This window comes from Phoenix dactylifera, chromosome 14, assembly GCF_051530095.1.
Source record: "Phoenix dactylifera cultivar Ajwa chromosome 14, Ajwa_hap1_PhDact_Kaust_v1.1, whole genome shotgun sequence".
NCBI lineage: Eukaryota > Viridiplantae > Streptophyta > Magnoliopsida > Arecales > Arecaceae > Phoenix > Phoenix dactylifera.
The window spans coordinates 19487115-19513556 of NC_143203.1; the positions used below are offsets into that span (position 1 = coordinate 19487115).

Below are 26442 nucleotides of genomic sequence, written 5' to 3' on the forward strand. Positions count from 1 at the left end.
AATATATGAGCTACTTAAACTGAGCAACAAGACCTGCATATAGCCAAAAAATTCAGAGAAAATCAAATTCATAATAGCTTGCAAGCAAAGAATATTCTTTTGGAACACCACAAAATATGTGAAACAATTACTTAAATCTCTACAAGCTGGATGTTACAAGTGAAGAAAAATGATGCAGCTCTAAAAGATAATTGATAGATCTACATGCTCTATAGGCCTCGATTGTTTCTTTCATAGAAGGTGTTTTGATAACTCCAACCATTTAATTCATGTTTTGGCTATGTATATATTTTAAGAATTAATTTTAGAAAACAGAATGTTTGGTTGAAAAGAAGATACCTATTTAGTGTATGAGGTAAGCCAAATATCCACATATAGCTTTTTCATTTGCTACATCATGTATGTGAAGAGAGTAATTTTTAAATAGTTAATTCATGAGGTAGAATTATCTACTCAAGAAGTGATCTATTAAGTGCATGCTTTGGCGAGGAATTCATGGATAAATATAGATATTAGAGAAAAAGGAGATGAGTTGGCCGATCCCTGCATGGTTATGTGCTAATACTCGATTGATCGTCTTATCTATGAATTGAATTTTCATTAAGAGCAAGGAGATTTGAAAATTTTCAAACTACACTATGAAATGCCAAAATTCTTTAGTTTATCTATATATATATATATCTGAACTACTATATCAATGATGTTGTTACATGCCATAAGGAAGCGCTTTAAGGACTTGCTGTTAGATGAATAACTACTACTAAAACCAGCTTAAGTTACAACATATTCGGCATACGATAAGCATTAAGTTGATCCAATCTTTTGCAAAAAATGGCTTTTAGTAAAAAGAATGGCGTAGAGTTAAAAATCGCAACATAGCCCAAATAGTTCGTTAACGGTTTCATTAGTTATATGATTATAATTGTTACCGTATATAGGATGATTGCCTATTGATTTATATGGAATATCGACCTATGGAAGATAGTCTACTTATCTTATGTAAGCATCATATGTTTATCATATGGACAATGGATGTATCCATATAATGTATCTGCACCTAATTCCAACATAAGTCACATACATCATATGCCTTCACCAAGTAAAGTTAGTGCACCAATTTTGCACCTTTATCATATATAGCAAGTTTATGTATTCTACACATACCACATATTTATGGTGCTTGATATAATAAAGGTTAAACCCCATAAACAATGTGAAGCAGATTATTCTACTTTTCCATTATTTTGTTGGTATCAGATCTACAAGGTTCAACTCATCAACAATCTCTTCCTTGTCTTGAAGTTGGCAATCAATCGCTTCTCCACCCAAGAGCACTTCTTCATGCTACAACATCATCTTCTTCCAACATTCATGCCCTCCTTCTCAACGTCCAAGATTTTCCATACATCCCTCTAACTAGCTTGGTCCATGGCATCTTTTGCACAACCACTTGCTTAGTTAGATGTCAAGATTATTAAAGCTAGTTATCAAGAGTAATATGTAATGATGCAACTCCTTTCTAATGCATTAGATGTTACTAGCCACATTGATGGGACTCTTTCACCTTCTAAGGCCTCTTGTAAAAAAGAAGATAGTCAATTGGACCTTTGCTGAGCATTGCTCGTAGGATTAATTCATCATTAGCAATGATTGACATTCTCATGCAACTATCGAGCTCAATCATTTGTTGAGTATTGAGAGCTCTCCTTAGCTTATCATGCTGAGCGATCTATTTGAAAGTTTTATTTTTTTGGAGTCAATTGGTTAATTATTGTAGTACCAGAGCTAGTTAGAGGTTGTGTTTGAACGATCTTCATATTATTTATTTATTTAATTTATCTTAGCCTAGTGAGATGCATGCCACATTATGCATATGAACCTAGCTATCATCTTCCTCGTGATCCAGTCTCCATAGGTAGGATTCAAGCCACATGTGAGAGAGACTGTCAAGCATGATATATGTCACTAGCCATCAGTCAAGAGATGTCTTGAATGTCTGCTCAGCTTCAACCTATTGCAAATAATTGATGGCTCTTGGAAGCAATCGTAAGCTAATGCTATAAGACAATTATACCACATATTATTAGGGTTGGGACGTGAAGCAATTTGTTTAGGTTGAAGGTGCAAGGTGAGGGTATGTGAGTGTTTGGATAAGTTAGGGTATAAAAATCTTTAGGATAACATTGGCACGATTTCAACAAAACTCTCAAACCATCACAAGTAGAAAAAGAGAGTTTTTGTATACTCGTAGCTCACTAAATGGTGAAAGCAAGCGATTAAAAATCTTTAGTAGCTGAGAGTTTGAAATCAATTTGGATTTTAAAAGCTTATTGGAAACAATTAGGAGTTTAAAATTCAAAAGAAAAAGATTAAATTTGAAAGCATATCTTTAATCAAACAAAAATATCACCTTTAAAACTAATTAAATATTAATTTTTTTAAAAAAATAGAATTTCTATTATATGCATGTATATATCACAATATTTGAGCAAAATAACTAGAAATCTGAATCCCACTATAATACTAAATCTAATGCACATAAGGAATTCTATGAGATTTCCTGATCTACACGAGATCAAAGTAGCATAGCACAAAGCATATAAAATTTTAATTAGAAGCAATTATGATTAAACTATAAGCATAAATTATGATAAGAGAACGAAAAAATAACTATAAGTTAGAACTAGAAGGCCTTGCATTTTCACTTCTTGTTCGAACTTCAGACTTGCACCTAGGGTTTTCACAGGTTTCAATAGAAGATGCCTAGCCTCTCACCAATATCTCCTTTCGACTGCGACCTCACACCACGAGCTCTTGACAAGCCCTCATGATATACAAAAAATAAAAAGAATCTCAAAAGAAAGCTTTGTTGATATTTTTCGTGTTCCTGAGCCTTCGCATTAAAGCAAACTCATGAGATTTCTCGGAACTCAACTAGAACTAAAAAAGAAAAATTCTAACGTAATTAAACTAGAAAATCTCACTAAAGGGGCCTTTAAAAGCAAAAACTATTTTGATGATGACAAGGACTACTAGATTTGTCAGCTCACAATTAGCCTTGACTCAACTTATTCTGGTGGTAATGCATGTGTCATAAGTTTCTTTCAATGGTGGATGGATTAACATCAGAAAAGCTTGGTCCTAATCTAGGTCGGACTCATCTGGACTCGCCTATCTTAACCATCAACCATCAACCATTGATGCAAGAGATGCTTGAGGGGACTTCCCAAAATCATCATCGTGCATGACAATTCCAACCCCTCAAAAATGGTTTTTTTTTTTTTGGTCCGTAAAATGGTGACACGTCTTTACATCTTTTTAGACATAAATTTGGTACATCTTGCATAGCTTGCTGCTTCCAGACTAGAAAGATCTTTTAACAACTCTAGCACAAGGAACCATAACCGAGCGGAAGTGGCAAAGACAAAGGTTGGGAGGAGTAAGAACCAATAAGCTTGCAAGATAGTATATAACATTATATAAACGCCTATACAAGGTTTAAAACAATCTCAAAATTAGGTCAAATTGATTCAAGCACAAAAAAAAGGAAATATAATTTCAACTCTTAGGAAAGATCAAAAGTTAAGCACCGTAACACTCATTTTTCTTGGACTTTCTCTCTTTAAAATGGAGTTAGAAAAAAATATATTGTTAATTTCTTTTAAAGACTCATTTTGTTTGCAGGAAGAATTTGACTTCACTAAAATATTTTTCTTGGAAAGCCGATATCCGGGTATATATTACCTGAAAAAGTTGTTATTGCCTATTTGGTTGACCCTAGAAAAGTGATACATAAAACACACATTTCAGAATGGCTTATATTTAGTCAAGCATATACTTTTCTAAAATAGTTATATAAAACACCTATTACGCCCTTAATAAAATTGTGTAAAATATCTATAAAATCTATTTTTATAAAAAAAATTAAATACTTAAAAAGGGGCGTTAAAAATATTTATTAGGTTGAGTTTTTAAAGTTCTAACACTTTTTAATAGTTAGATAATTTCTTTATATTATGATATTTTTTAATAGTAATTAATATATTTTTATATTAAAATTATCACACCTTTTCTATATTGTGGCAATTTTTAATAGTATATTTTTAATAATTTAAGGTTAACTATTAAAAATAGCTATTAAGAAGATCACGATGACATAAGAATATTTTTGGTAATAAAATTATTATAATTCTGAGCTAGTGAAAAAGTGGTTTTCTCATATCCTATATGAATTTTTTTTCCTTATGAAATGCAGAAAATTTATTTTTATAAAAAAATATTTTTTTTTTGAAAACTCCAACCATATATATATATATATATATTTTTCATTGATCATACTTTCTATCCTCTTCTTTTCATCAAGGTAGAAAATGATGCAGGTTAGTTACAGTGCACAAATAATATACCATATCGCTATGAAGAAATTAAAAAAAAGAAAAGGAATCCCTCTCTTCTCTTGCTGAGCCGCGCTAATTAGGGTGGTTTCGGGGGGCCGCAGTTGCCGGCCGTTTCATTTTTGATTTTGCCCGCTCCGTCGCCCGTCAGTTTCGTTTAATTTGAAATCTTCTCGTTACTTTCGTTGCCGCCCACCCGGACCGGGGTTGCATCTTTCGTTCGAAGGAAGCTGAATCCTTTCTTCGCGAGAATCCACCGTCAAATCGCGAAAAGTTGGCTTCGAGATCCGTGCACAGGATGGCCCAAAACTTTAAGGTTTTTTGCGATTCGGGCAAGTCGTGATCCAACGGTCGATGTTTTGAAAGAAGATCAATCATTTTTTGCACCAAAGAAACAACCCGAACCGTTTCCCCTGACCTTTAGAAATAAATTCATTCCCATCGCCTCCTATCCTCCTCCCCTTCTCCTCGCCCCATCGCTTCGCTCCCTCTCTTTGTATCAATTAATCTCCCAGAGGAGAAGAAACCCTAACCGTAGCACCCCATCTCCAATGGCGGATTCCGATCCAGCACTCTCTCCTCCGGGCGCCGCTACTGTCTCCTCTCCCTCTGTAAGCTCCGATCTTATCTCTGATCTCCTCCACTCTCTCTCTCTCTCCTCTCCCCTCCCTCCCTCCCCCCGATAGGAAATTTTGTTTCAAATTTACTAGCTCTGAGAATCTGTTTCTTTTGTTCGAAGAAGACGGATGATCTGCAACCAGCGGGAGCAACGGTAGCGGTGAGATAAAATAAAAAAGATTCATGTTTTTTTTTTGTTTGTTCTTTAGAATTGGAATTAGAATTAGATTATTTATTCGTTAGGGTTTTTGGTCAGGGTTTGGATAAATCACAATCGGACTTATTGGTTAGACTTCAAGGGTTGAAGCAGGTATTCTTCTTGTTGTTCTTCTTATTTTCCTAATGCTTTTGCTGGAGTACGGTTCTTTTTGTTTGTTTGTTGTTGTTGTTGGGGGGGGGGGGGATTAGGGCAACAAAAGATATGTTTTTGGTAGTGATACGTGTGTACTGTGGCAGGATTTGCAAAACTGGAGATCCAAGTTGGACACACAAGTTAGGACATATAAGGATGTGAGTACCCATGACACATGCTGAAAAATGAAACTCCATTTGCTTATTCAGTGCATTCTCTCTCTCTCTCTCTCTCTCTCTCATACACACACAATTTTAAGTTTTGATATATGTCGACTTTTCTTCTTTCTCACTGTGATTTTTGTTGTGATTCTGTGAAGTTTGTTGGTACATAGGGTATTGCAAATAAAACAACGTGTTGTTACCTGGGAAATCATGTGCCCGCAAGCAAATCATTAGGAAGAAGGAGAATAACATATTCGGATCCTACATAGAAATTTTCTTCAACTATTAACCTAAACAGTCACTCTCTTGTAAAATGCTTTTTGGCTAAGGAAGGGTTGACAAAGGGCAGGGCCATCTTTTAAGATGAGTAACTACAAAATGACCAATTAACCATATGTCGTTAAAAAAATTAGTTAATTAAAGAAGATTGATGAAATGGTGGATTTGCATTTTGGATTTGGGCCCGTGCTCATGTTGGCCGTTCACTAGCTTTGTTTTATTTGATGACCTGACTAACTTATAACAGCATGTTCCACCTGGCTAAGAAAAAGCTTGTATGATCTTTAGAATACCATGTTATACTATTCCAAACAAGGGTTTGCACCTTTTAGGGAATTAGACATAGGATAAGCCCATATTACGAAATATGAATTTACATGAAATTTAGGTGATGGTGCAAATAATGCACCAATCCTTATAGTAAGATGAATGGTGAAAAAGTTGTCTGATCATCTTAAAACTATCTTTGAGTGCCAAAAAGGACATGATATTGAGTTCAAAAATGAGTTTGGAGATCAAATATTTAGGGTCCACCTAATGTTTTTAAGACTATTATGACTTCATAATGAATTCAGAACTCTAATTGGTTGCACTAGTTAATCTCTTGGTTTATTCAATGCTTGAAAGTTGATGACACTTTTGAAGTGGTTGAAAACCATTAGAGCAAGGTTCTAACTCCTGCATGCTGGCACCATGCTTGATTGTTGTTGGCATGGTATGTGCCTACCCGTGCTAGTGCTTCATATGCACCGGAACACATGCACACGCATTTATGCACATGAACTTGCTTGCGGCCACGTCATGTCTTAGTTGTTACCAAACTGCAGGGGTAGCACCATAATTCTTTCATATTAGTAGAGTCCGAACCTAAGAAAAGATAGAGATGTGTCTCAGCTGCTTTTCCTAAAATCAAATGGTCATTGGTTTTAGGTGAGTTTTGGAACGAGAATTTGCAGCTGATGGAACTTTAGAAAAACGTAAAGCAAGACTTCTAGCAAAAGTTTACTTACAATGGTTGTTAGTAGATTATTATATCATATAGTCTTATATTCTGATCTTTTAGTTGTTTAAAATTATAAACTAGTGGTAATCAGGGATTGAAATATTAGTATTGAGGGTGGTACTGTTTTTTTTTCCTCCAAGGAACGGTATCGTATGACCCATAGGATGTGTTTTTTTGTTTTCTTTTTGCTTTTTCAATTTTGTTTGGTTTTGGTATGTGGATTCTAAGTCTATCTTTTTCTTTGATATGAAATCTTGATATAGATTGAATTGAAGTTTATCTGACTGCCTACTGTATTGATTTGATAGGCATTGTTTGTTGTCTTGTAGCACAACCAACACAGCCTCCAGCTTTTTTAAACAAATTGCCCTTCCGACTGAGATGGGCTTGGTGCAGGCTAAATCAGCCTTGATACTTGTTCATACTGGTTGGAACTAATCAGGATGGCCTGTTTGTCTCGTTCCCCTGCTTTAAAAAAAATAAAAAATTCTGTCCTGATTGGGACAGGGTTTGTACCTGCTGTACTAGCCTTGGTACCGGTCAGACTGATTGGAATGGCTTGTACATCTCGATTTTGCCCATTTTAGCGACTTAGCACTCATCCCAATGCCATTTTCATGCTGTAACAATATTGTACTGATGTTACCATCCCCTTTTAGCAAGCCATGGTGACAATGGCTTATTATAATCTAGAATTGATTTAGATGGAAGTCTAGATCGCATTCTTGAGTATAATTTTTTGATAGGGAAAAATGTATGGGACAAGATGAAGTTATTTAGATCAAAAGCAAGAAGGGTAAAGCCTACAAGCTTAAGAAATAATTGCATGAAAAAGGTCCCATAGGATGGGTACTTAATATTTGAAAAGGCTATTCTTGGGGGGTAGGGTTATGTTGTTTCTGCTAGAGTAAGATACAAGTCACTTCTGTTGTTGAAATGACTTAAGTACACCCATGTTTGCATTGCTATGAGATAATAAAGCTGATGGTATTTTTGGCCATTTTATTAATATAATAATTTTGCACCTTTTTGCTACAATTGCAGCAACAACCATTACATATTGTAAAGACAAAAATACCGCCATTTGTATTACCAATTGGCAATGCAAAACATGTTTGGAACTTAGTTATTTTCCTTGTAAGTTGGCCTGGTGGGAGCACTATAACTCTGCCCATCCTCATAGTCCAATCTGGCCAATAATTATATCATTGTGTATGCATATGAGAATCTAGGAAAAAATTCTCCATATTTTCGTTAAATGGTAACAAGAAAGCGATATAAGTTTCTTGAAAAATACCAAGATAAGATTAAGATCTTTGTCTGAAATGAAAGATACTTGTGAAGCTTCCTATGTGCTGAGAGTCAGGCTTCTGATAGATAAAAAAATTGAGGGCCATGACCGTTATAGATCATGAAGGTCCATAAAAAGGCGTAAAAATGTCTAGCTTGTAAAATAGTAAACCTTATTCTACTCTCATGTTTAGAGCATATAAAGTCTCTAATGTTGCATCTCCAAGTATGATTAGTGCGGTAGGATGGCATGAGAGAATTTCTGTTTGCATGTTGGGTGTGCAATATGCCGCAGTTTGCATTGATCTGATATTTGTTATGCCATAAGATTTGAAAACAAATATGAAGGTAACCTAGATTGGGCATTTGCTGGGTTGATACGTCTGGGGATCAACGAATTTTAAACCATATTTCCAGCTAAAAGGGTGGTAGCCACGAGGCTGTAGTACACTCGGCTTTTGGTTATGCAACAGGCCTACATGTTTGGAAATTAACATCCAACCACATCATTTTATATGTAGGAAGTGCAACTTCTTGGGATGCAGCTGTATAACAAACAAGGCTGTGCTTCACGGTACATATGAAACTTGAGTATGTGTCTGTATTTCATAATAGGTTTTGTAGACCAGATCAATGGACTCTTAAGATGCCTATAGCTCAAATATTGAAAGGCTCTATCTATATGCAGTATTAAAATTAATTGGTTATTGCCTTGATAAAAACTGGTGATAACAGTTCTGATGGTAATGGTATAGTGGAACTCAAAAATCGTGATTAGCCATTTGACTTCTGAAGATATGCTTGTGGTTCCTTTGACTAAGAGGAATCGTTGTAGGCATGTTTGGACTTTGAAACATGTCCAAGTGATGGGACTCTGGGATGTGATGTTCGGTCTCTTAGATATAGATGTAGCTGGATGTATTATGGCTTTGTTAAGCATCTTCTTAGGAAACACCATTAAGGTGTATATAGACCTGCATGTGATGCCATGTATGTAACCTAAAGGACAAACTACCAGTTCCACATTGGCCATGTGCACAACTGAGAGTTTTTTTTCCATATATTATGTCTACACTCTCCCTTGCTTATGCAGCTTGTCATACTTGATGTGCATACATGTGTAAAAATGATGTTGAATGTTTATGTGGTATTGGCTCATATGTTGCCGGGGTCGAAAACCATTTATAAGTCTGGAAAAATCATATGTTGCTGTGGTCGGAGACCATTTATAAGTCTAAAAAATACAAAGTGGTGCACACCTACATATAAGATGAAGGGGAATCCATGTGACATGCCAAAGAAATGAACAACTAGAAATGAAGATCATACAAGCGTTGTTTGGCCAAGTGGGGATGTTGATATGGGTTGCCTAATTTGACCTATGAGCTGCTCATGAATGGAGAATGTGGCATAAGCCAAATGCTAAAAGACCAAAGCCACCTGTATATTTGCTCAGTTTTGATGCTCAAAGATCCTTAGTTGCCCAAATTGGGAATGGGAATTGACTTAAACAAAATCCTTAAAACCTCCTTATGTTTTCATAACCTGAATCATTGATACACTAATTGATCTGTATTCTGTTAGGAGGGTTAGCTATATGTTCTAATACAATTTGTTTTGTCTGGAATTCCTAAACCAAAATTTTTTAAACCAAATTGATCTGGAATTGAGATTAGTTTGGAAGCTAAGGCTGAAACTAGCATAGGGTTAAATTCAATGTATAGGAGGTTCTTTTTTCTAATTATTTGCAATTATTCATTTTCTTAGATGCTGGGAAGCCCTTCCTTTACACTATATTTAAATTTGCAAGTTTGAGAACATCTGGAAGTGTGTTGCTAGATTTCAAAGAGATCCAGAGGAAGTTAATTTTTTCACATTAGTTTAGCTATTCTCAAGCTCAGAAGTCATTGACCTTTCTTTCATTATATGTTAGATCGGCAATGATATAGGCCACTCTAAACAAGCTTTTCTTTTTTCAAAAAAAGCCTTAATGTGAAACTACTACACAATACATCTGGAGGTGCTAAAGAATAAAATAAGTTTCAAGAGGATGTCTGTTATTTTCATTCACTCATTCTTCTTTTGTTTAGTTTGGTCCATTCTTTAAATATCTTTTTAATTTTCAATTTAAATTGCCAAAATTAGAGGGGAACCATTGAAAATGCCTAAATTGCTGAAACTAAGATTCCTTTGATCTAGCTGATGTCAAATTTGAAGCTGAGCATTCAAACCTTGCATACTACGATATGTGGGATTGATCCTAGTTAACTCAACCCATCTCTGTCAGTGGGTAGGTCAATCCTATTCACCCATGTTCAGCCACATGATGGGATTACAAAGTTCCCCAGCCACTTGTTTGTGTTGTAACCACACGAGCAGTCTACTTCATGATATTTGGCGTTTGTAAGAAAGTTTCTGAGGAAACTTTAATTAAATTCCCACAGAAATTATATATTTGATACTTCACAGTATATATACTTGTTTATTTTGGTGGTAGCTTTACAATAACATTCCCATAGCAATAACCAATTGAGTCCTGGTGCTGCCACTCAGATCTGGTATGGTCACAATCGCATAACCCATATCCGATCCCCAAAATTGAAACATGTGGCTCATGCCTGCCTGCTTTTAGAGGACCTGCTTGGATCTGAACCAAAGTTTGTTGTCTTAAATTTGTATTGATAGGGGACACGTTGATATATATATATACATCAATTTATTTATGCTAGTCATGGAGATTTTAACTGACTTGTTTATGGAAGATACTTTTGCCATTCACTGTTTAAGATTCTCCACATTATTTCATTGATTTTCTATTTTATAAGTGATCATGGAATTTTAAACATATTTTTTTGATATGAATCAAAGCATTTTTCCTTGGAACTGTGACAAACATTGGAAATCTGTTCAAGTTAGAGCTGGAGCACTGACGAATAAATCTTCCCTATAGAAGTTATTACTATTTGATATGCAAGTTTGTAGGATTTCTGTAATGGATTTACCTTGAAAGTATGAAGTGCGACAAGTTAAACATTGAGTTTTTTTCCTGATTCTTGGCATTAATAAGGTATATGCCATTAAAACAGCGGTTCTCTTTCAATATTCTTAAAATGTACAGAGAAAGAAAATGAATGCAAATTTAAGGAAAGCATCTGTTTTCTTCTGATAAAAATATGTGTTCATTTAATGGATGATGCCAAGAGAATTTGGGGTTTAGGAACTAGGTATAGAGAATTTAGGGTTTAGGAACTAGGTATTGAATTCTGAAAACCAAGTAGGCTTATCATTCTTGTTTAGGGGAGGGGATGGAGATCTATGCATCAGTGGTTCTGCATTATGACATGATAGGACCAGATATTATATTTCTCCAAATTCTTTTTCAAAATGTATATGAATATCTTTGTGTCACTGCAATTTTTTTTAGCCCAATGTTATATTCATTTGTTTAATTGGTGAAGTAGCGGGCGATAACAATTGCCTCATTATGGTTCTTTAACCTTCTTACTAGTTAACATGGACAAACTTTCTGAAAAAGTTTAGATTTTTAGTTTTGTAGCCATTTAGTTGTAGTGAATGTTGCCATGAGGTTTGAGATTCTGTGTCATTTAAATAAAAATTTCATAGAAGTCATGCAACAGTATACTGCCATGTTTATCAAGTAAAGAAAGTAAAACTTTCTAAAGCATTACGTGAAGCTTTGATAGCAGGAACTTAGACTCTACTAACCATAACTTCGTGTTAGAATATTATCACTAATATAAATTAGCAAAAACTGCATCTAGAAACGAGAGCATTCCAGTCATCTAATTGAATGAAATTAAGTGATGCTGCTCTTCTATTATAGCTCAGCAAAAAGAAGTTCTATGATGCCATGCTCATTGACGTATCAAGTTGGAGATTAAAATTATCATAACAAATTTGTCCAGAAACATCAACTACAGTGAACTTGAAGTCAGTGACATAGTGAGTTGTTGCAATGTTGGAGGAAAAGAAGGCATTGTATGGAACAACAGTGATCTTGCTTATATTAGATGACATGGTAATAAATGTTCTTGAGGGGTACCCTGCAATCCCACCCCTTCCCTTCTTGGTACCTGCTAGTACATAGTGGCTAAGGTAGAAGGAAAATAGCAATTTGTAAAGGCATGGTTTTTAAACTGCATCTTTCCCAGATAGTGATAGGATTATTATCTTTGCTATCATTTAAGGAATATGTTTAGTTTGCATCTTGATGCAGCATATTCTGATGTTGATGGGCACCACGAGGAAGCAAAGTTGAATCCAACAGTTCCCATGAATCTTATTCATGATTCCCTTATTTGAGCACTTGTTGTGCCCTTTGCATCATGATGTGGGGCAAACTGTTTTTATCATTTAATGCTCTGCTGTCATAATGCTCACTACTTTATTTCATTGTCGGCAGCACCATTATGAAGAGTGAATGAACTGGACATGTATACTTGTTGTAATTTGATATGCAAATCTGTCATAGGTGAATATTATTTTCTGGCTGAAACAATGCTAAGATTACTTCCAATAATTCAAGAACAAATATCTTTAATTGTGTATCACATTTTGTCAGCAATTTGTATTTCATTTATCTGTATACCTGTTACCATAGGGAAAAGTTTTTATATCTTCTTCTCTATGCTACAGCTTTAGAAGATCATTGGATATAGTTCATCAATAACTCAGGCTTTACATTATCCACATATATTATAGCTGTATTATTCTAGATCTGTAATGATTTCTTCTGCTGAACATTGGTTGCCAACTGTGACATTACATTCAGGAGCTCTCAGAGCTTAAGAAGTCACTTAATACTGAGCTGGAGCAACTGAGATCAGTTAAGTCCGCTGAATCTTTTGCCCTTTTTATTTGGTAATTAGTTATACTAATTTTTCCTCCATTGGTGGCAATAGGACTTCCAGGAACTGAGGACCACCCTGCAGAAGCAACAAGAGGATGTCACTGCTAGTTTAAGGAATTTTGGGGTAATCGGCCTGTCTTTCAGACTAAATGAGGCAGTATATTTTACTTGAGAAACCTGTTATGTTATGTTTATATATTGGCACATGTAAAAAGCTTAGAGAGATTATTTAACTTTTTATGAGCTAGATAATTCTGAAATAAATTAAGGGCTATGTGATTGGAACTTATTACAAAATTGGAGCTATCTATCTGCCCCACTCCAGCAAGAGGACCTATTCTTGTGGGTTCACAGTGATTCCAATCGATTACATTGGATTCTTTTCAGTATAAACTACCGCTTGCTAGAAGACAATATCGGCAATAATGGCAGTTATTGTTTGAGAATAGTAATAATGCCAATTCTTCATCCACTTACGTACATGTGTATAGATAGGATGCCAAACCCTTCATTTGAGGTGAACAGTAGCTGTGTCTTTGTATTTGGAAGTAAAATGTTACTTTTACCTTCCAGATGGAGGATGCACCTGCAAATTCTGAGGGAAGTGAGATTCAAGTCCAGGAGGATAACTCAGAGAAGTCTCAGTCCCCCTCAACGCACAACACAACGGAAATCAATTCTTCAGATGGTCCTGTTGCAGAATCTTCTCCTTGATGCATTGTAAGCATATTCAGCAATGGGAGTAATATTAACTGCCGGCGACTGTTAGGTAGCTTGCTCATGTGTTAAATCTCTTTGGGAAAGAACTGTGAAACATCTGTCTGCTTAAATATTATTCTCTAATTCCTACTGTTGCATTTCTGAAAAATGCCTCATATTGCAGTATTGCACCTAGCATTTGGAGGATGGGTCAGCATATTTCTCAATGTTTCTTTTTGGTGTGCGCGTGTGTGTGTATGTATATAATTATGTATTTGCTTTCATACTTAACTATTTTGAGTTGCTTAACTATTTTGAGTTGCTACTCATGCAAAAGGCTTTATTCCTTTCATGAGGTTAATGATAAGAGCATGCAATCAAGCTAATTCTTATATGCAAGATAACAGTGTTGGTACATGTGAGTGTGTTAAAATCCTTAGTTTCTTTCAAAAGTGCATCTTTCTGGATGCATTAAATTTGCCAGACTGCTATACTATGAAATAATTATTGTCCAGGCATGCAGACCTGATATGACTTTCAGGTAGCTGAGCTAGGGGCAGCGTGCCTACGGGGTCCATGAGTCCAGTGAAATCAAGACGTCTCTGAAGTCTGAAGGGCCGTAGTGCTTTGTTTTCTATTTCATTGTCCCAAGAGATGATGATTGAACGTTTCAGACAAGCTGTTACTGTGCCTCCTTTCATCACAGAGGAAGGTGATGTTCGGTTAGGCACTGGAAGCTTGCCTGAGTATAACCTAAAGTCTGATGCAACTTCAGCCCATAAAAACTTGCTTGCTAACCAGCCACTAAGGATGAAACCCAAAGAGGCTAGGTCTGCTTTGGTGCTAACCCATGCCTAACCTGCTTTCAAGACAACCTAATTCTTAGACCCAACTCATAACTTGGCCAATCAATTTGAGAGGAAGTAAGAGATGAATGGGGTTCGAGTTCGGTCTTGTTGCTCAAATCTTCAGCACCGCACAGACTGGACATTAAATCAGGTTTATGTTTAACCACTAGAATTCAAGCCGGCATATATATATATATATATATATATATATATATATATATAGATCCAACCAAACTTGGTATCGGTTTGGGTTCGGTTGCCCGTGATAAACCTGAATGCTGCCTCCTAACTAGGTATAGCCCGTCCTACAAATTATCAAATACTATCATAGGCATGCTTGACTTCATTTGTCAGCAGCAAAGATTCCATGTTGGGTGGCATTCTTTGACACCTTGATTGTTAGAGCCTATTCAAAATTTTCTGTAGCTTTGGTCTGATGTCTTGGCCCAAATAATGAATGATTTGATGGAGTTAAGTCTTATATAATTTACCTTGTGCCCATCTTTCTCCAGGATGGAGACATTTATCACGAAAGTGTTATACTTGATAATAATGTGCATACAATTTGAATAATTTGGATGTTTTATCACAAGGATAAAGAAGGGTTAGATAATTTGAATGGTGGCATTCTCTATTTTAGAACAGATCAGTAGGTACACAGACATGAGGGAGACAAATATTATGATGGCAACACTGCTGACATGTGTCTGTATGATGGGGTTCATAAAGCTTAGCTTTACGAACCTTTATCACGGGTTCCAGTTGCATGGTGTGTTCTGGAGAAGGGAATGAATAATGGAGCAAAGTGAGATTACCTCAAAAGCCACCACCAGCACAACAATAGCATTCATCTCAAAGGGATTCAAGCAAGGATATTGACTTGTCAAGTGCTCCATCCACTAAGCTATTAGAGAGACTTATCAGGATATTAAAGATCCAATCTATCCTTAGAAAAGGATGCTCGCACTAAATCATATCATTGACGACTTTAGCAGGTCTTCTGGGATCGGTTCATACCGTACTAATCTTGGCGCCTTGCGCTTTGCTCGTCGGTGCACGCATTTCTGTCCCCCAGATCAAGACCTATTATTCACCCTTTTTCTGGCATCTAGCAAAAGTTTGAGGATGATTTAGGAAGTGCACTTAGTTCATGGTACTGATTTTGAGTCCTGGCAATGGTGGAATCTACTCTACTTGGTGCACTGCAATTACAAGTTTGCCTTCCTAGTTTTGCTCATTATTCTAGAGTTTCATCAGAATGCTGATTTTGAGTCCTGGCAATGGTGGAATCTACTCTACTTGGTGCACTGCAATTACAAGTTTGCCTTCCTAGTTTTGCTCATTATTCTAGAGTTTCATCAGAATGCTTCAATTCTAGGTTAAAACAACGGCAAAGACTAGCACTAGTTCACCATGGTAATTGATGGTTTTTTTTGAAGAACTTCACTGGAGTCACTGATTGTGACTCCATGCACATTACAGTTACCCAAAATCTTCCATTACTGAAGGCTGAACAAGCTCTAGTCTTTGCTGTGTAGGCAGGCAAAGTATTCTTCTCCAACATGCACTTTCTGCAACCAGATAAAAAAAATTCAAAATACTGAGGTGTGCAGTGTATTGGATACCTTGGTGAATTGCAATATGCAACCAAACAGTCTTCTGAGATGATAACTGCTCAAGAATTTTACGCTCCATTTCTCAGTTCTTTTATCACTCTGGCCTGCTAATAAACAAATCCAATCTCTTTGCACTCCAACTTTCAAGTGGTTATTGGATTGAGACATAAAGCTGGTATTCTATTCAATGTAAAAGAACCCTCCCTGGAGCTCCCATTCAATTGGACAATTTAATCAGTATTCTTTGGCTCCTAGCCTTTTTCAGTGCCTTTCCGAAGTGTTGGTGGTGCATCAAAGTATCTATCCAACATTGGATTTAAGCATACACTAAGAGAAAATAGGCATGGGATAGGCATTTTAGAAAGAATCATTGGAAACAGCAAAATTCTCTTCTTTTTTTTTCTTCATAAAAGTAAGCTCTAAAGCCAAACAAACAGAATCTTGTTATGTGTGACCTATGATGTTTGGTGGTTTCTTTTGCTTTACATTGCTCTTTTCCATCCTAACTTTAATCTCAAAATTTGCCACCATCAGAAAGCCTATCAAATCTTCCTGCTAAAATGGCCATCTTTTACATTAGCACTGGGCCTTTTTCCCAAAAGTATATGACCCTTAGACCTAAACCTTCAATTAACACCAAGGTTACTATCTTGGCCCCATATTTTACTCAACAAAAGGAAGGCCAAGGCTGACGGTGACAGGACAACAGGAGGATGGCCATCAGATCACGAGGATCACCATCAGATCACATGAGAAGGGGTGGTCATTCCACTAGATATGATCCATGTACTTCAGTCTCTTTCTCTCTCTCCCCCTCTCCTACACACACACACACACACACAAAGGTGTGTACTGTGAAGTCACCTCTTATTCTTCCATTGGCCAGCTCCAATCTCAGCACATTGAATTGAAGCTAGAGGCGATAACAAAGATCCAATCTCCCTCACCTGCTTAGAAGGAGTACCAGTTCGATATGACAATTGGGTTCCATTATTCCTTTTGTTTTGTCTTTATAGTAGTAGATCAATAGGCTAAAGGGTTGGTGAGGCAGTTATGAACTAAACTCATTAGTAAGTTAAGACACCACCCACCATCTGCCTTCTTTCTTGTATTCTGCCAGAGAAGTAAATGCACTAGCCCTGGCTCTTCCAATACTCTCCTAAAGAAACGAGAGATGGAGAAAGACAGCTTTTAATGGGTGCAAGAGAAGAAGCTAAACATCAAAAAAAAAAAAAAAAAAAACTTTTCAAAGTTTCAAACACCCAAGTTTTCTTTTTTTTTCTTCCTTTCCTTTCCTTCCGAAATAGCTGATGCCAGCCATAAATTACAGAGAGGATTGAGAGTAGAAATGGAGCAGCTTTGTTCAGCATAGTTTGGCTCTCACAATTACATCATCCATGATGGAATTGATTCTCCTCCTTCTGATCCCAAAGAGTACGTACATTCTGTTCTTAAATAGTCTGATAATAATGGTGCATGTGATCATGAGGCATCATAATTTATTACGAGCCTTTTTTTTTTGTTTTCCTTCAGGGATAAAACAGCAGATTTATTGTACTCCCACCCATCATGTCTTTGGTTCAAAATTTGATATTTGAAACTCCTCGTTCCAACATTCTCCAAAATGCTAAACTCTTTCTGTCTCTCTCTCTCTCCCGATGTATATGCATAATAAATATTTATTGATATATTGTTTTTTCTTAATTTTTTCTTTAAACAAGGGAAGAGGGAGGAGGAGGATGCCAGCACCATGGAAGAAATGAAATGATGGAAGTAGTTTATGCAATGTTGAGTTATTCTCTTCTTTCTTTTCCTTTTCTTCTTTATTTCATAAAATATTTTAAACAATTTTATATTCATAAACAAATTCTTCACTTTCTATATCCAACAAGTTTCTAAGAAGTCTAAAATATTTTCAGTGCTTCTGTAAGAAATAGCTGCCTAAGAGTTCTCTTCATCTACCCATTTGTTCAACAGTTTAAATGCTGGAATATGAGATGGATGTCAAAGAAAGTAGGATAGTTGTGATTCTACTTCAGATTAAAAATAATTACAGTAGCATATAAGTTGATATATATATAAACTTTTGAGGGATGCACTTCTCTTGTTTCTTTTCCTTAAGAATTTAACTAAGCTATATGTATTTTTATAAAATGGGAGTAGCTACAAGATCAGAAGAGTGATATGTATGTGGAGGAGAGACCCTTGGTCTCCTTTTTCCTTAAAAGATAGAGATTTTGTGTTTGAGAACTCAAAATGTTGGGCATCACACTGAAGTAGATTAAAGGGCTTTTGTGTTATATAACTGATCCACAGTGATACCACCTGAAACAAGAAACAACACATATGTAACTTAAAAATTCAGTGACAAAACATAGATGTTCTTATGAACATGTAACATCATATTATCTCTAATACTAACAATTAGCAAAGGTTGAGATATAAGCTTTTCTTCTTGAAGGTTAATTACTAGAAGTTGAGGGATTTACATATAAAATAAATACTGTCGATATATATATATATATATCTCACAAAAAGGGAAGTAACTTATAGTGTGGTCTCTTCTTTTTATTATAACTCACTTCTGGCAATCCAATGTGCATCGTGCCTTTTTCATGTTGATGATCGATAAACACATCCAAAAAAAAAAAAAAAAATCAGCCTCGCTATGAATCAAAATTTTGATGACTCCCAAAAACCTGCCCCAGATCACAATCCAAATTTAAAAATTGGGCATGCCATCATCTAATGATGATGATATGAGTGGATATTTTGAACATGAGATCTCCTATCAAAAGTGCACTCTCCTATCAATTTGATGCTCCCAATCTTTAATTCCTCAATGCCATAAGATGGCCATCATTAGCCCTCCATATCTGGAGGGCATTTCTGTCCTGGTCCTTAAGTTCAGCTCTATGGTGAACCACTTCTCCCTCACCCACACTGTACTCACTTCGAGGGAGTGCCATATTGCTCCCTCCTACAAAACCCACCAGCAAAATATCAGCATATTCCCCCACTCTCTTCTCTCTTTCCTCCCTCCTTCCCTTCCTTTTTATCTCCTCACATTCCCCTCCTCCTCTCCTCTCTTCACTTGTCTTCATTGCTCTCTCTCTCTCTTCCAGCTTCCACTATCTCTTTATTCCCCTCTTTCTCTCATGGCCTCAGCTGAAGAAGGTTCAGAACCACTGAAATATCAGGTAGTTTTGAGCTCTCAATCCTCTGTTTTTCCTCTGCTGTGCTCTGTTTCTTTCAAAGAAAAGTTCCATTTGAGAAAAAGGTTCAAAGAAATGGTTTTGTGGTGCTCCAGACTTGGACATTGAAGGTCTCCATCCACTGTGAAGGCTGCAAGAAGAAAGTGAAGAAGGTCCTCCATAGTATCGAAGGTAAACCCTATAAGTTCAGGCTTCCCCTCCTCTGCTTTGTGCCCGAGTTTTCTTCACCAAGATTGTATTTTTATTGAGTTCTCTTCTCCAAGATTGGATTTTTATTGGGTTTTCTTGGAAATTTCTCAGGGGTCTATAAGACAACCGTAGATTCCCAGCAGCAGAAGGTGATCGTCATAGGGAACGTTGAGGCGGAGACTCTCATCAAGAAGCTCCTCAAGACCGGGAAGCACGCCGAGCTCTGGCCGGAGAAGAAGCCCAACAACCCCGGCAACAACAACAGTGGCGGCGGCGGTGGCAAGAAGAACAAGAACAAGAACAAGGCTTCGGGCAAACCAAACGAGTCGTCGGAAAACCCGGAGAGCAATCAGACCCCTACCGCCGATGATTCTTCCCCTGACTCCTCTGCTAATCCCGACGGCGATGCCCCGAATAACGGTCGCAAGGATTCCCCGAAGGTCGACAACAAGGAGGCCGGGAACTCCCCGCCACCTGAGAAACAGGGTGGCGCCGCCGCCGCTTCCGAGGCCGCCGCCGGCGGCGGCGGCGGTAAGAAGAAAGGCAAGAAGGGTCAGAAGGAGAACAATGGCGGTGGCGGTGGGGGTGGAGGCGGCGGCGGCGGCGGCGGCGGCGGAGGTGAAGTTCAAGGAGCCTCAGAAGGGATGGGCAGCAAACCGGGCAGCGGCGGTGCCAGCGTAGTGAGCTTGCCGGCGTTCAGTTATGCAGTCTACCCGACGTCGCAGCCGCCGGCGTATGTAGTGAGCTACAGCACAGTGCAGCCGAGTGCGAGCTACGGCGGTGCCTACTACCCGATGTCGGCGAATCAGAGCAGCTATTTCTACTCGGGTGCGACGGTGGCGGCGGCGCCAGGTTCGTATTATATCTTTAGTGATGAGAATGCCAATGCCTGCAGAATCATGTGAGGAAGCCGATGGCGGCGGCGGTGGCCGGAGTCCTGATCTTATGCGGGGCTTTCGTCCCCTTGGTGTAGTGTAATCTGAAGTAGTTCTAGGTGTTGAAGAGTATGAATGAATGTGAGAGTACTTAAGCTTATACTACCTGTATAAGCTTATACTACTTGTTTAAGTGTAATGGTGGAAAGTAATGCGAGTGTGAAGCTTATACTACTTGTATTAAGTGTCATTGTGGAAAGTGGAGGTGAAGACTGTAGTTTGGATGATTTTTGTCGCTTTTTAACTGTGCAAATGGTGGAAAACATGGGAAAAATTTGAGGTGGTGTTGCCTTTTGTTGTTTTTGATTTTGTGGTGGTTACATGAAACAAAGGTGACATCTTGTTAGAGTGTTAAACTTATACTGCTTAGATAAGTGTAATGGTGGATGATTTTTGTAGCTTTTTAACTTTGTAAATGGTGGAAAACATGGGAAAAATTTGAGTTGGTGTTGCTTTTTGTTGGTTTTCATTAGGTGGTGGTTACATGAAGCAAAGGTGACATCTTGACAGAATGCTGAACTTATACTAGTTGGATAAGTGTAATAGTGGATGATTTTTTGTAGCTTTTTAACTGATGTACATGGTGGGAAATATGGGAAAATTTTGAGTTGGTGTTGCTTTTTGTTGGTTTTCTTTGGGTGGTGGTTACATGAAGCAAAGGTGACATCTTGTCAGAGTGCTGAACTTATACTACTTCTATAAGTGTAATGGTGGAGAGTGGAGATGGATATTTTGTAGTTTGGATGATTTTTGTAGCCTTTTAGCTCTGTAAATGGTGGAAAAGATGGGAAAAAGCTGAAAAGTTGTTGCTTTTTTTTTGTTGTTTTTCATTAACTGGTGGTTACATGAAGCAAAAGTGACATCTTGTTTGGGTCAGGGCTTCCCTTCTTTGTTAAGGGTGAGTGAGGGACAATGATCATGAGATGGGTTCATGGAGGATTTACATTTACTCCTGAGCTGTGTAATTTCTTTTCAGGACTGCTAGATGTATGGCTGTATATAGGCAGCATTTTTTATCTACATGTTGCATATGTGGCATTTGATTCATGCAGGACACTGGATTTGAAGAGATTGGCTATAGACACAGAACACTTCAGCATACTTGATACTTCATTTACTTCCTCTGCTTGAAGAATTTAAATGTAAAAGCAAGTATATTTGTCTGAGATTAAGTAACCTTCTCTCAGGCTGAGGATATACTAATCCCTTCATCTTCTAAGAGGAAATTAGAAGATATACTGACTTCTAAGCAATAACTTCTTCTCATAGCAAGAGTTATGGGTGCTGCATACTCAATTTGACAAAATGTAACTTTGTCCAAGGATATCCTTGTGAAGTTTGGTCTAACTTTTTGGTATATACCATCTTAAGGAATTCTATCTGAGTATAGTTATTTAGGATCTTGCCATGTTGATATTTTTTAAATTGATTCAAATCTCTCCAATTTATCAAAAAAGATGACTAATTAAAAAAGTCCACTTGTTTATAGATTCCCTGAGCTAATCAGAAATGGCCAAGTAATTTATGAATATTTGGTAATTAAGAGTGCAAATCATTTACAAGTACCCCATGCATGAACTGCTTGTGCATTCACATATTGATCTTTTTTTTTTCTCTTTAAATTTGGTTATTGATGTTGATCTAGGTGTTTCTAATTCTTTCTACAGTTTCTCCTTCTTCTTAGTTCTTAAATTCTTTCCCAGCCTATTGATTTATGGATGCCAAACTTGTCACCATCATCAGCACCTGATGGTACCATACTGTTTTCTCACATAATTCTTTGAATGGCTTTCCCTCCTCTCTCTGTGAATGTATGTCTGTGTGTGGCCCCCACACCTCTTATATAATTTAAAGCATCTTTATCTCAGATTGCTTAGAATAATTTTGAATGGTGGTTAGAAGAAGGAGAATGACATTTTTGCTCTTGTTTGTGAGAAATGGTCCCTTCTCCATAAAGCGAAGTCCATCTATTTGCGTGAAATGGTGCAGAAATATTCCTCAAGCCAATAATGAAGACAACCCCAAAGGCCAAAGCTTCTTGGGTGAAGTGGGATGTGGGATTTTAACTGCTTGTCTTGCATCAACTGATGGTAGAAAAGTTGATCAGATAAAAAATACGGATATGAAAAAAGAAAAGCACAGGGCCTCTTCAGTGTCAGTGGAGTCCAATCCTATGGAGCCACGTGGTTTAAACCTCATAGTGGAGAACTAGCTCTCTTATCATGACCCAGTTTGACTGTGTTGACCCTGACTTTGACAAGGTTGACTGACTGTGTAAAAGTGCTCTGGCCTCCTGGGGTTGTTCATTCTAGCCCTAAGGGAAGGTGAGGTGACCCAATTCTTCTTGTAGCTTACGTTGGGCCCCAAAAGGAAATAAAGAAAGAAGAGGGAAGAAAGATTGAAAGAAAGGAACTTGGTTGGATATTTCCATCCAACCAAGCCTTTTTTTTTTGTTTGAATTTTTCTCTTAACAATTACAAGCATCATTTGATCTTTGAATGCATTAATTTTATGCAATGTACATTTAGTGCTTGTTTAATGTAGATGCTAATTATAAAATTGCATCCATTAACTCAATGTGCAATAGTAAAATTTTAGTTTGAAATATTCATCATTTATAACAGAAGAGTTGTTTCTCGGAAGGGTTTCCTTGTGAATGTGGGCTTATATGAATTTTACGATATTATACTTTGACCCTCCTCAACTTTCAACTCTTCTTTACAAAGTTTTAATTGACCCTGTTAACTTTTTAGTTCGACTCAATATCACTCTTTCCATCGTCTACTCATCATTGGCGTTAGGCTTTAAAGTCTTCTCTCTTTTTTTTCTTTTTTGATACAGCGGCGACTTACACTAGACGAGCGTAAATGCATCTAATAAAGTCAGAAAAAAGTATATGATAAAGTGGGAAAGAAACAGACTCATGATTCTCTTAAAGAATCTCTTTTGAATGATGTGCAGCATAGGAAGACGATACAGTTCGCTGCACTGTTTGCCTCTCGATAGACGTGAGATGTCTGAAAGGAGCCAAACTCTCTTGCGATCCCACGATCATCACAGATATGCTGGCCTCGAATCCACTCGATCACCATAGCTGAATTTTCTTCTAGGTAAATGTTGTCCGCACCAAGAGTCCGTCTTCGGTGAGTACATGGTGACGGTGGTGATGCTGTGATGCCTCGAAATAAGGAGGCTCGGTCGGCGTCGAACCACTTCATCATGGTGATGAAGTAGGAGGAGAAGCAAAAATCCGAAGAGCTAGCGGCACCCCTACTTCCCCTCCAAGTGTCAAACCCTCACCAAGGCCAACAAATGGTAGTGCAAGATCCTCCACGAGATCGAATCAAGATTGCTAGGATCCAAAACGAGGGACTCGGCGAGCATTGCCTCAACAACATGATGAAGAAGCTTCTTTGCGAGCATGTCCAATGGAAGCACCTCATCATCAAGCTTAGTCGCTCCAACTACACTAAGAACTTCCATTAGACGTAACTGTTTGCATGAAACCAAACTAAATCTAGACCAGTCCCACACAGATGGGGCTTCTCTTTCTTAAGAAAGGATGTACTAAGAATTTTAAGAATATTTGGGACTCACATGATGTTAATGTGAGTTTTTTTTTATAACTAAATCTATTTAACAAGGACGAATGGAAAGGTTAATTGGCAACAGAGATTACATTGAGGGATCTAATTAAAACTTTTTAAAGGATAGGGAGCATCCCTGCAAATAGTTGAAAGTTGAGAGGGTCAAAGCATAGGTTTCCTTTGGTTTTTTGATGTCCTCTTGTCCCATTTCCTTTTGGCCATGTAAACATCTTGTTCAAATGTCACTTTCCATGAATATGGTCCAACAAATAGACATGGTGGTTCTTTATACCAGCAACATTATAGATGGCAAAATGAATGCACGCAGACAAACTTTTATGCAATATTCACTATTTTGGTACCAGACTTCATATTAGTACCATACTAGCATAGTATTAATATGGTATATTATGAGATTTTTTTGACGTACGAATATGGGTATGCCACTCGTATGAGATACCGGTTCGAGACAGTACTACTCTTTATACATTCATCTACTCATGCATTTAAAGCTTTGCTTTTTCACTCCGTCGTGGGGTGTTATTGGCTAAAAAATTAGAGACCACACAACCTATCCTCCCTAGCACTACTCTTCTTTATTATTTGTCCCTATAAAACATTAATATGTAGGTTTTTGGTTTGATGGGTAGAAGTAGTCCTCAAAAATTTAACCACAACCCTATAATGCAACTTCTTAAAGAGAGGGTGAGAGGGGGGCCCTTTTAGGCCTCCATCTGACCATGTTTGATTTGGCTCTTATGGAAACCTTCTTTCCCTGTCAAAGTTCTCCACAAAAGACCACAATCTCACTGTCTAGAAACTTGGAGGAATATAAAGATGGAGAGGATGAGGATGCTGTGATGAAGTGAGTGATGGTAGCTATTGCCATCACAAATTGTTCTTGGTATCATTTGTGGCATCTGTCTATAAGGGAAAAAAGATGGCCACTTTCTACTGCTGCCCCTAGGCTACCTTTTCTTTTAGTTTACACTCTTTGGAGGACAATGCCAATGGCATCCATCATATATATCCCCCACCCAAAGTCCTTCTAAGATATCTCTGCATCAATTCAAACCTATGGGGCCACTTGGGTATTCTTTGGTACACCTTAACTCAAATCTGCAGATCATGTCCCCCATCAGGCTGAGATCTCGATATGCTTATCAAGGCGAAAATGAACGGGCTAAGATTCGCCTCGAAGAACAATGAGAATTGGTCTCCTTAAGAGGCATTGGGGCATATTTTCAGGAAAAGAACTCCAGTGCTAGTGATGCTTTTCCTTAAAGTAGGATTCTGGCATGGGAATTGCATAGAGACATCATTCAGAAGGCAAGGACGATTTGCATAGAGATCTGTTGGGCTTATGAGAAAGTAGAGACACCTGAATGCTTAAATTTAAGAATTTTATTTGGCAGTGAATGCTTGTCTTCTATTCATCAATGCAGATTCCCCTCATATCATTCATTGTGCATCTTGATATATAGCAAGGAGATCCTATTTGAAGACTTGACATTGGAATTGCAGGGTTAGGATGCAGGCTAAAGCAGCAGTTTGGATGTACCAAGCACAATGGAATGTTCCATGCCAACATAGGAATTCCATCCAATCCTACCAACTAAAAGAACAAAAGAATATACTGTTGTGGCCTATGATTCAATTTGCAAGGCATCATACATCAAGCTTTGGTCCACTTGAATCAATGTTAGTAACCTTAAGAACAAAGGTGGTGAAGAACAACATCGAATCCACTAAAAACGACAACTCGATCGATTACTCAGAAGATCTTCGATTACCCAAGGATCAGCTCAAGAGCAGAAAGGATCATGAATTTGTAGCACAATTACCCAGGGTCCTGTGGATCGGAGCATCTTTGTGGAGCTGGAAAGCCTGATGCTCTGTACAAATGGGCAGGGAGGCAGTGAAAGATGACAAGAACAAGAAATCCAGCTAATGATGCATGGACAATCTTAGATGCTGTCAAGAAACTTGAATTTCCAAGAATTGGATGATTGTTGATCTGTTGATACAGCCGATGACGTTCGATGATCGGTGCGAAGGGCAATCGCAACTCTTCGACTCTTCAAGACTCAACCCTGCAGCCAACCAGATGCAGGGATTAGGGAACTTACACAAGTCATGCATAAAACTCATTTAACTTTACATCAAGTGCTTTAGTGAAAAAGATGAAAGCTAATGAGTCATAAGTTTAAGAACTGGTCTCAAGCTTGAGCAGAATCCAATGAGAATATATTAGGCACTCAATCAAAATGTCATTTTTTTTAAAAAAAAATACTACTGAAAGTAGGTGGCCAGGAAACACTGACACTCTCTCTTTAAAATTACTAATGGTGAATCCCCACAATGATTCATCACTGAATTCATT

At 37.5% G+C, this 26442-nt stretch overlaps 2 protein-coding genes across 5 annotated transcripts; both read left to right on the forward strand.

Annotated features, from left to right (window-relative positions):
- The first annotated feature begins 4823 nt into the window (after positions 1 to 4823).
- Positions 4824 to 13896, forward strand: LOC103715101 (uncharacterized). 4 transcript variants are annotated; one of them, XR_605328.6, is made up of 8 exons: positions 4826 to 5005; positions 5134 to 5172; positions 5269 to 5322; positions 5469 to 5522; positions 12893 to 12946; positions 13023 to 13094; positions 13544 to 13739; positions 13854 to 13896. XR_605328.6 is itself a non-coding variant. In XM_008802627.6 (7 exons), exons 1-7 carry the CDS (start codon positions 4946 to 4948, stop codon positions 13682 to 13684), a joined length of 474 nt encoding a protein of 157 aa, XP_008800849.3. In that variant the 5' UTR covers positions 4826 to 4945; the 3' UTR covers positions 13685 to 13896. The 4 variants fall into 4 exon arrangements, 3 of the variants coding, with proteins under 3 accessions (XP_088566938.2, XP_008800849.3, XP_008800850.3); XM_008802627.6 differs by having other exon boundaries at positions 13544 to 13896; XM_008802628.6 differs by having other exon boundaries at positions 5137 to 5172; positions 13544 to 13896.
- A 5178-nt stretch (positions 13897 to 19074) lies between these two features.
- LOC103715100 (uncharacterized) lies at positions 19075 to 20699 on the forward strand. Its single transcript, XM_008802626.6, has 3 exons — positions 19075 to 19333; positions 19444 to 19519; positions 19649 to 20699. The coding sequence occupies exons 1-3, from the start codon at positions 19292 to 19294 to the stop codon at positions 20440 to 20442; spliced, it is 912 nt and encodes a 303-aa protein (XP_008800848.4). The 5' UTR covers positions 19075 to 19291; the 3' UTR covers positions 20443 to 20699.
- The last annotated feature ends 5743 nt before the right edge of the window (positions 20700 to 26442 follow it).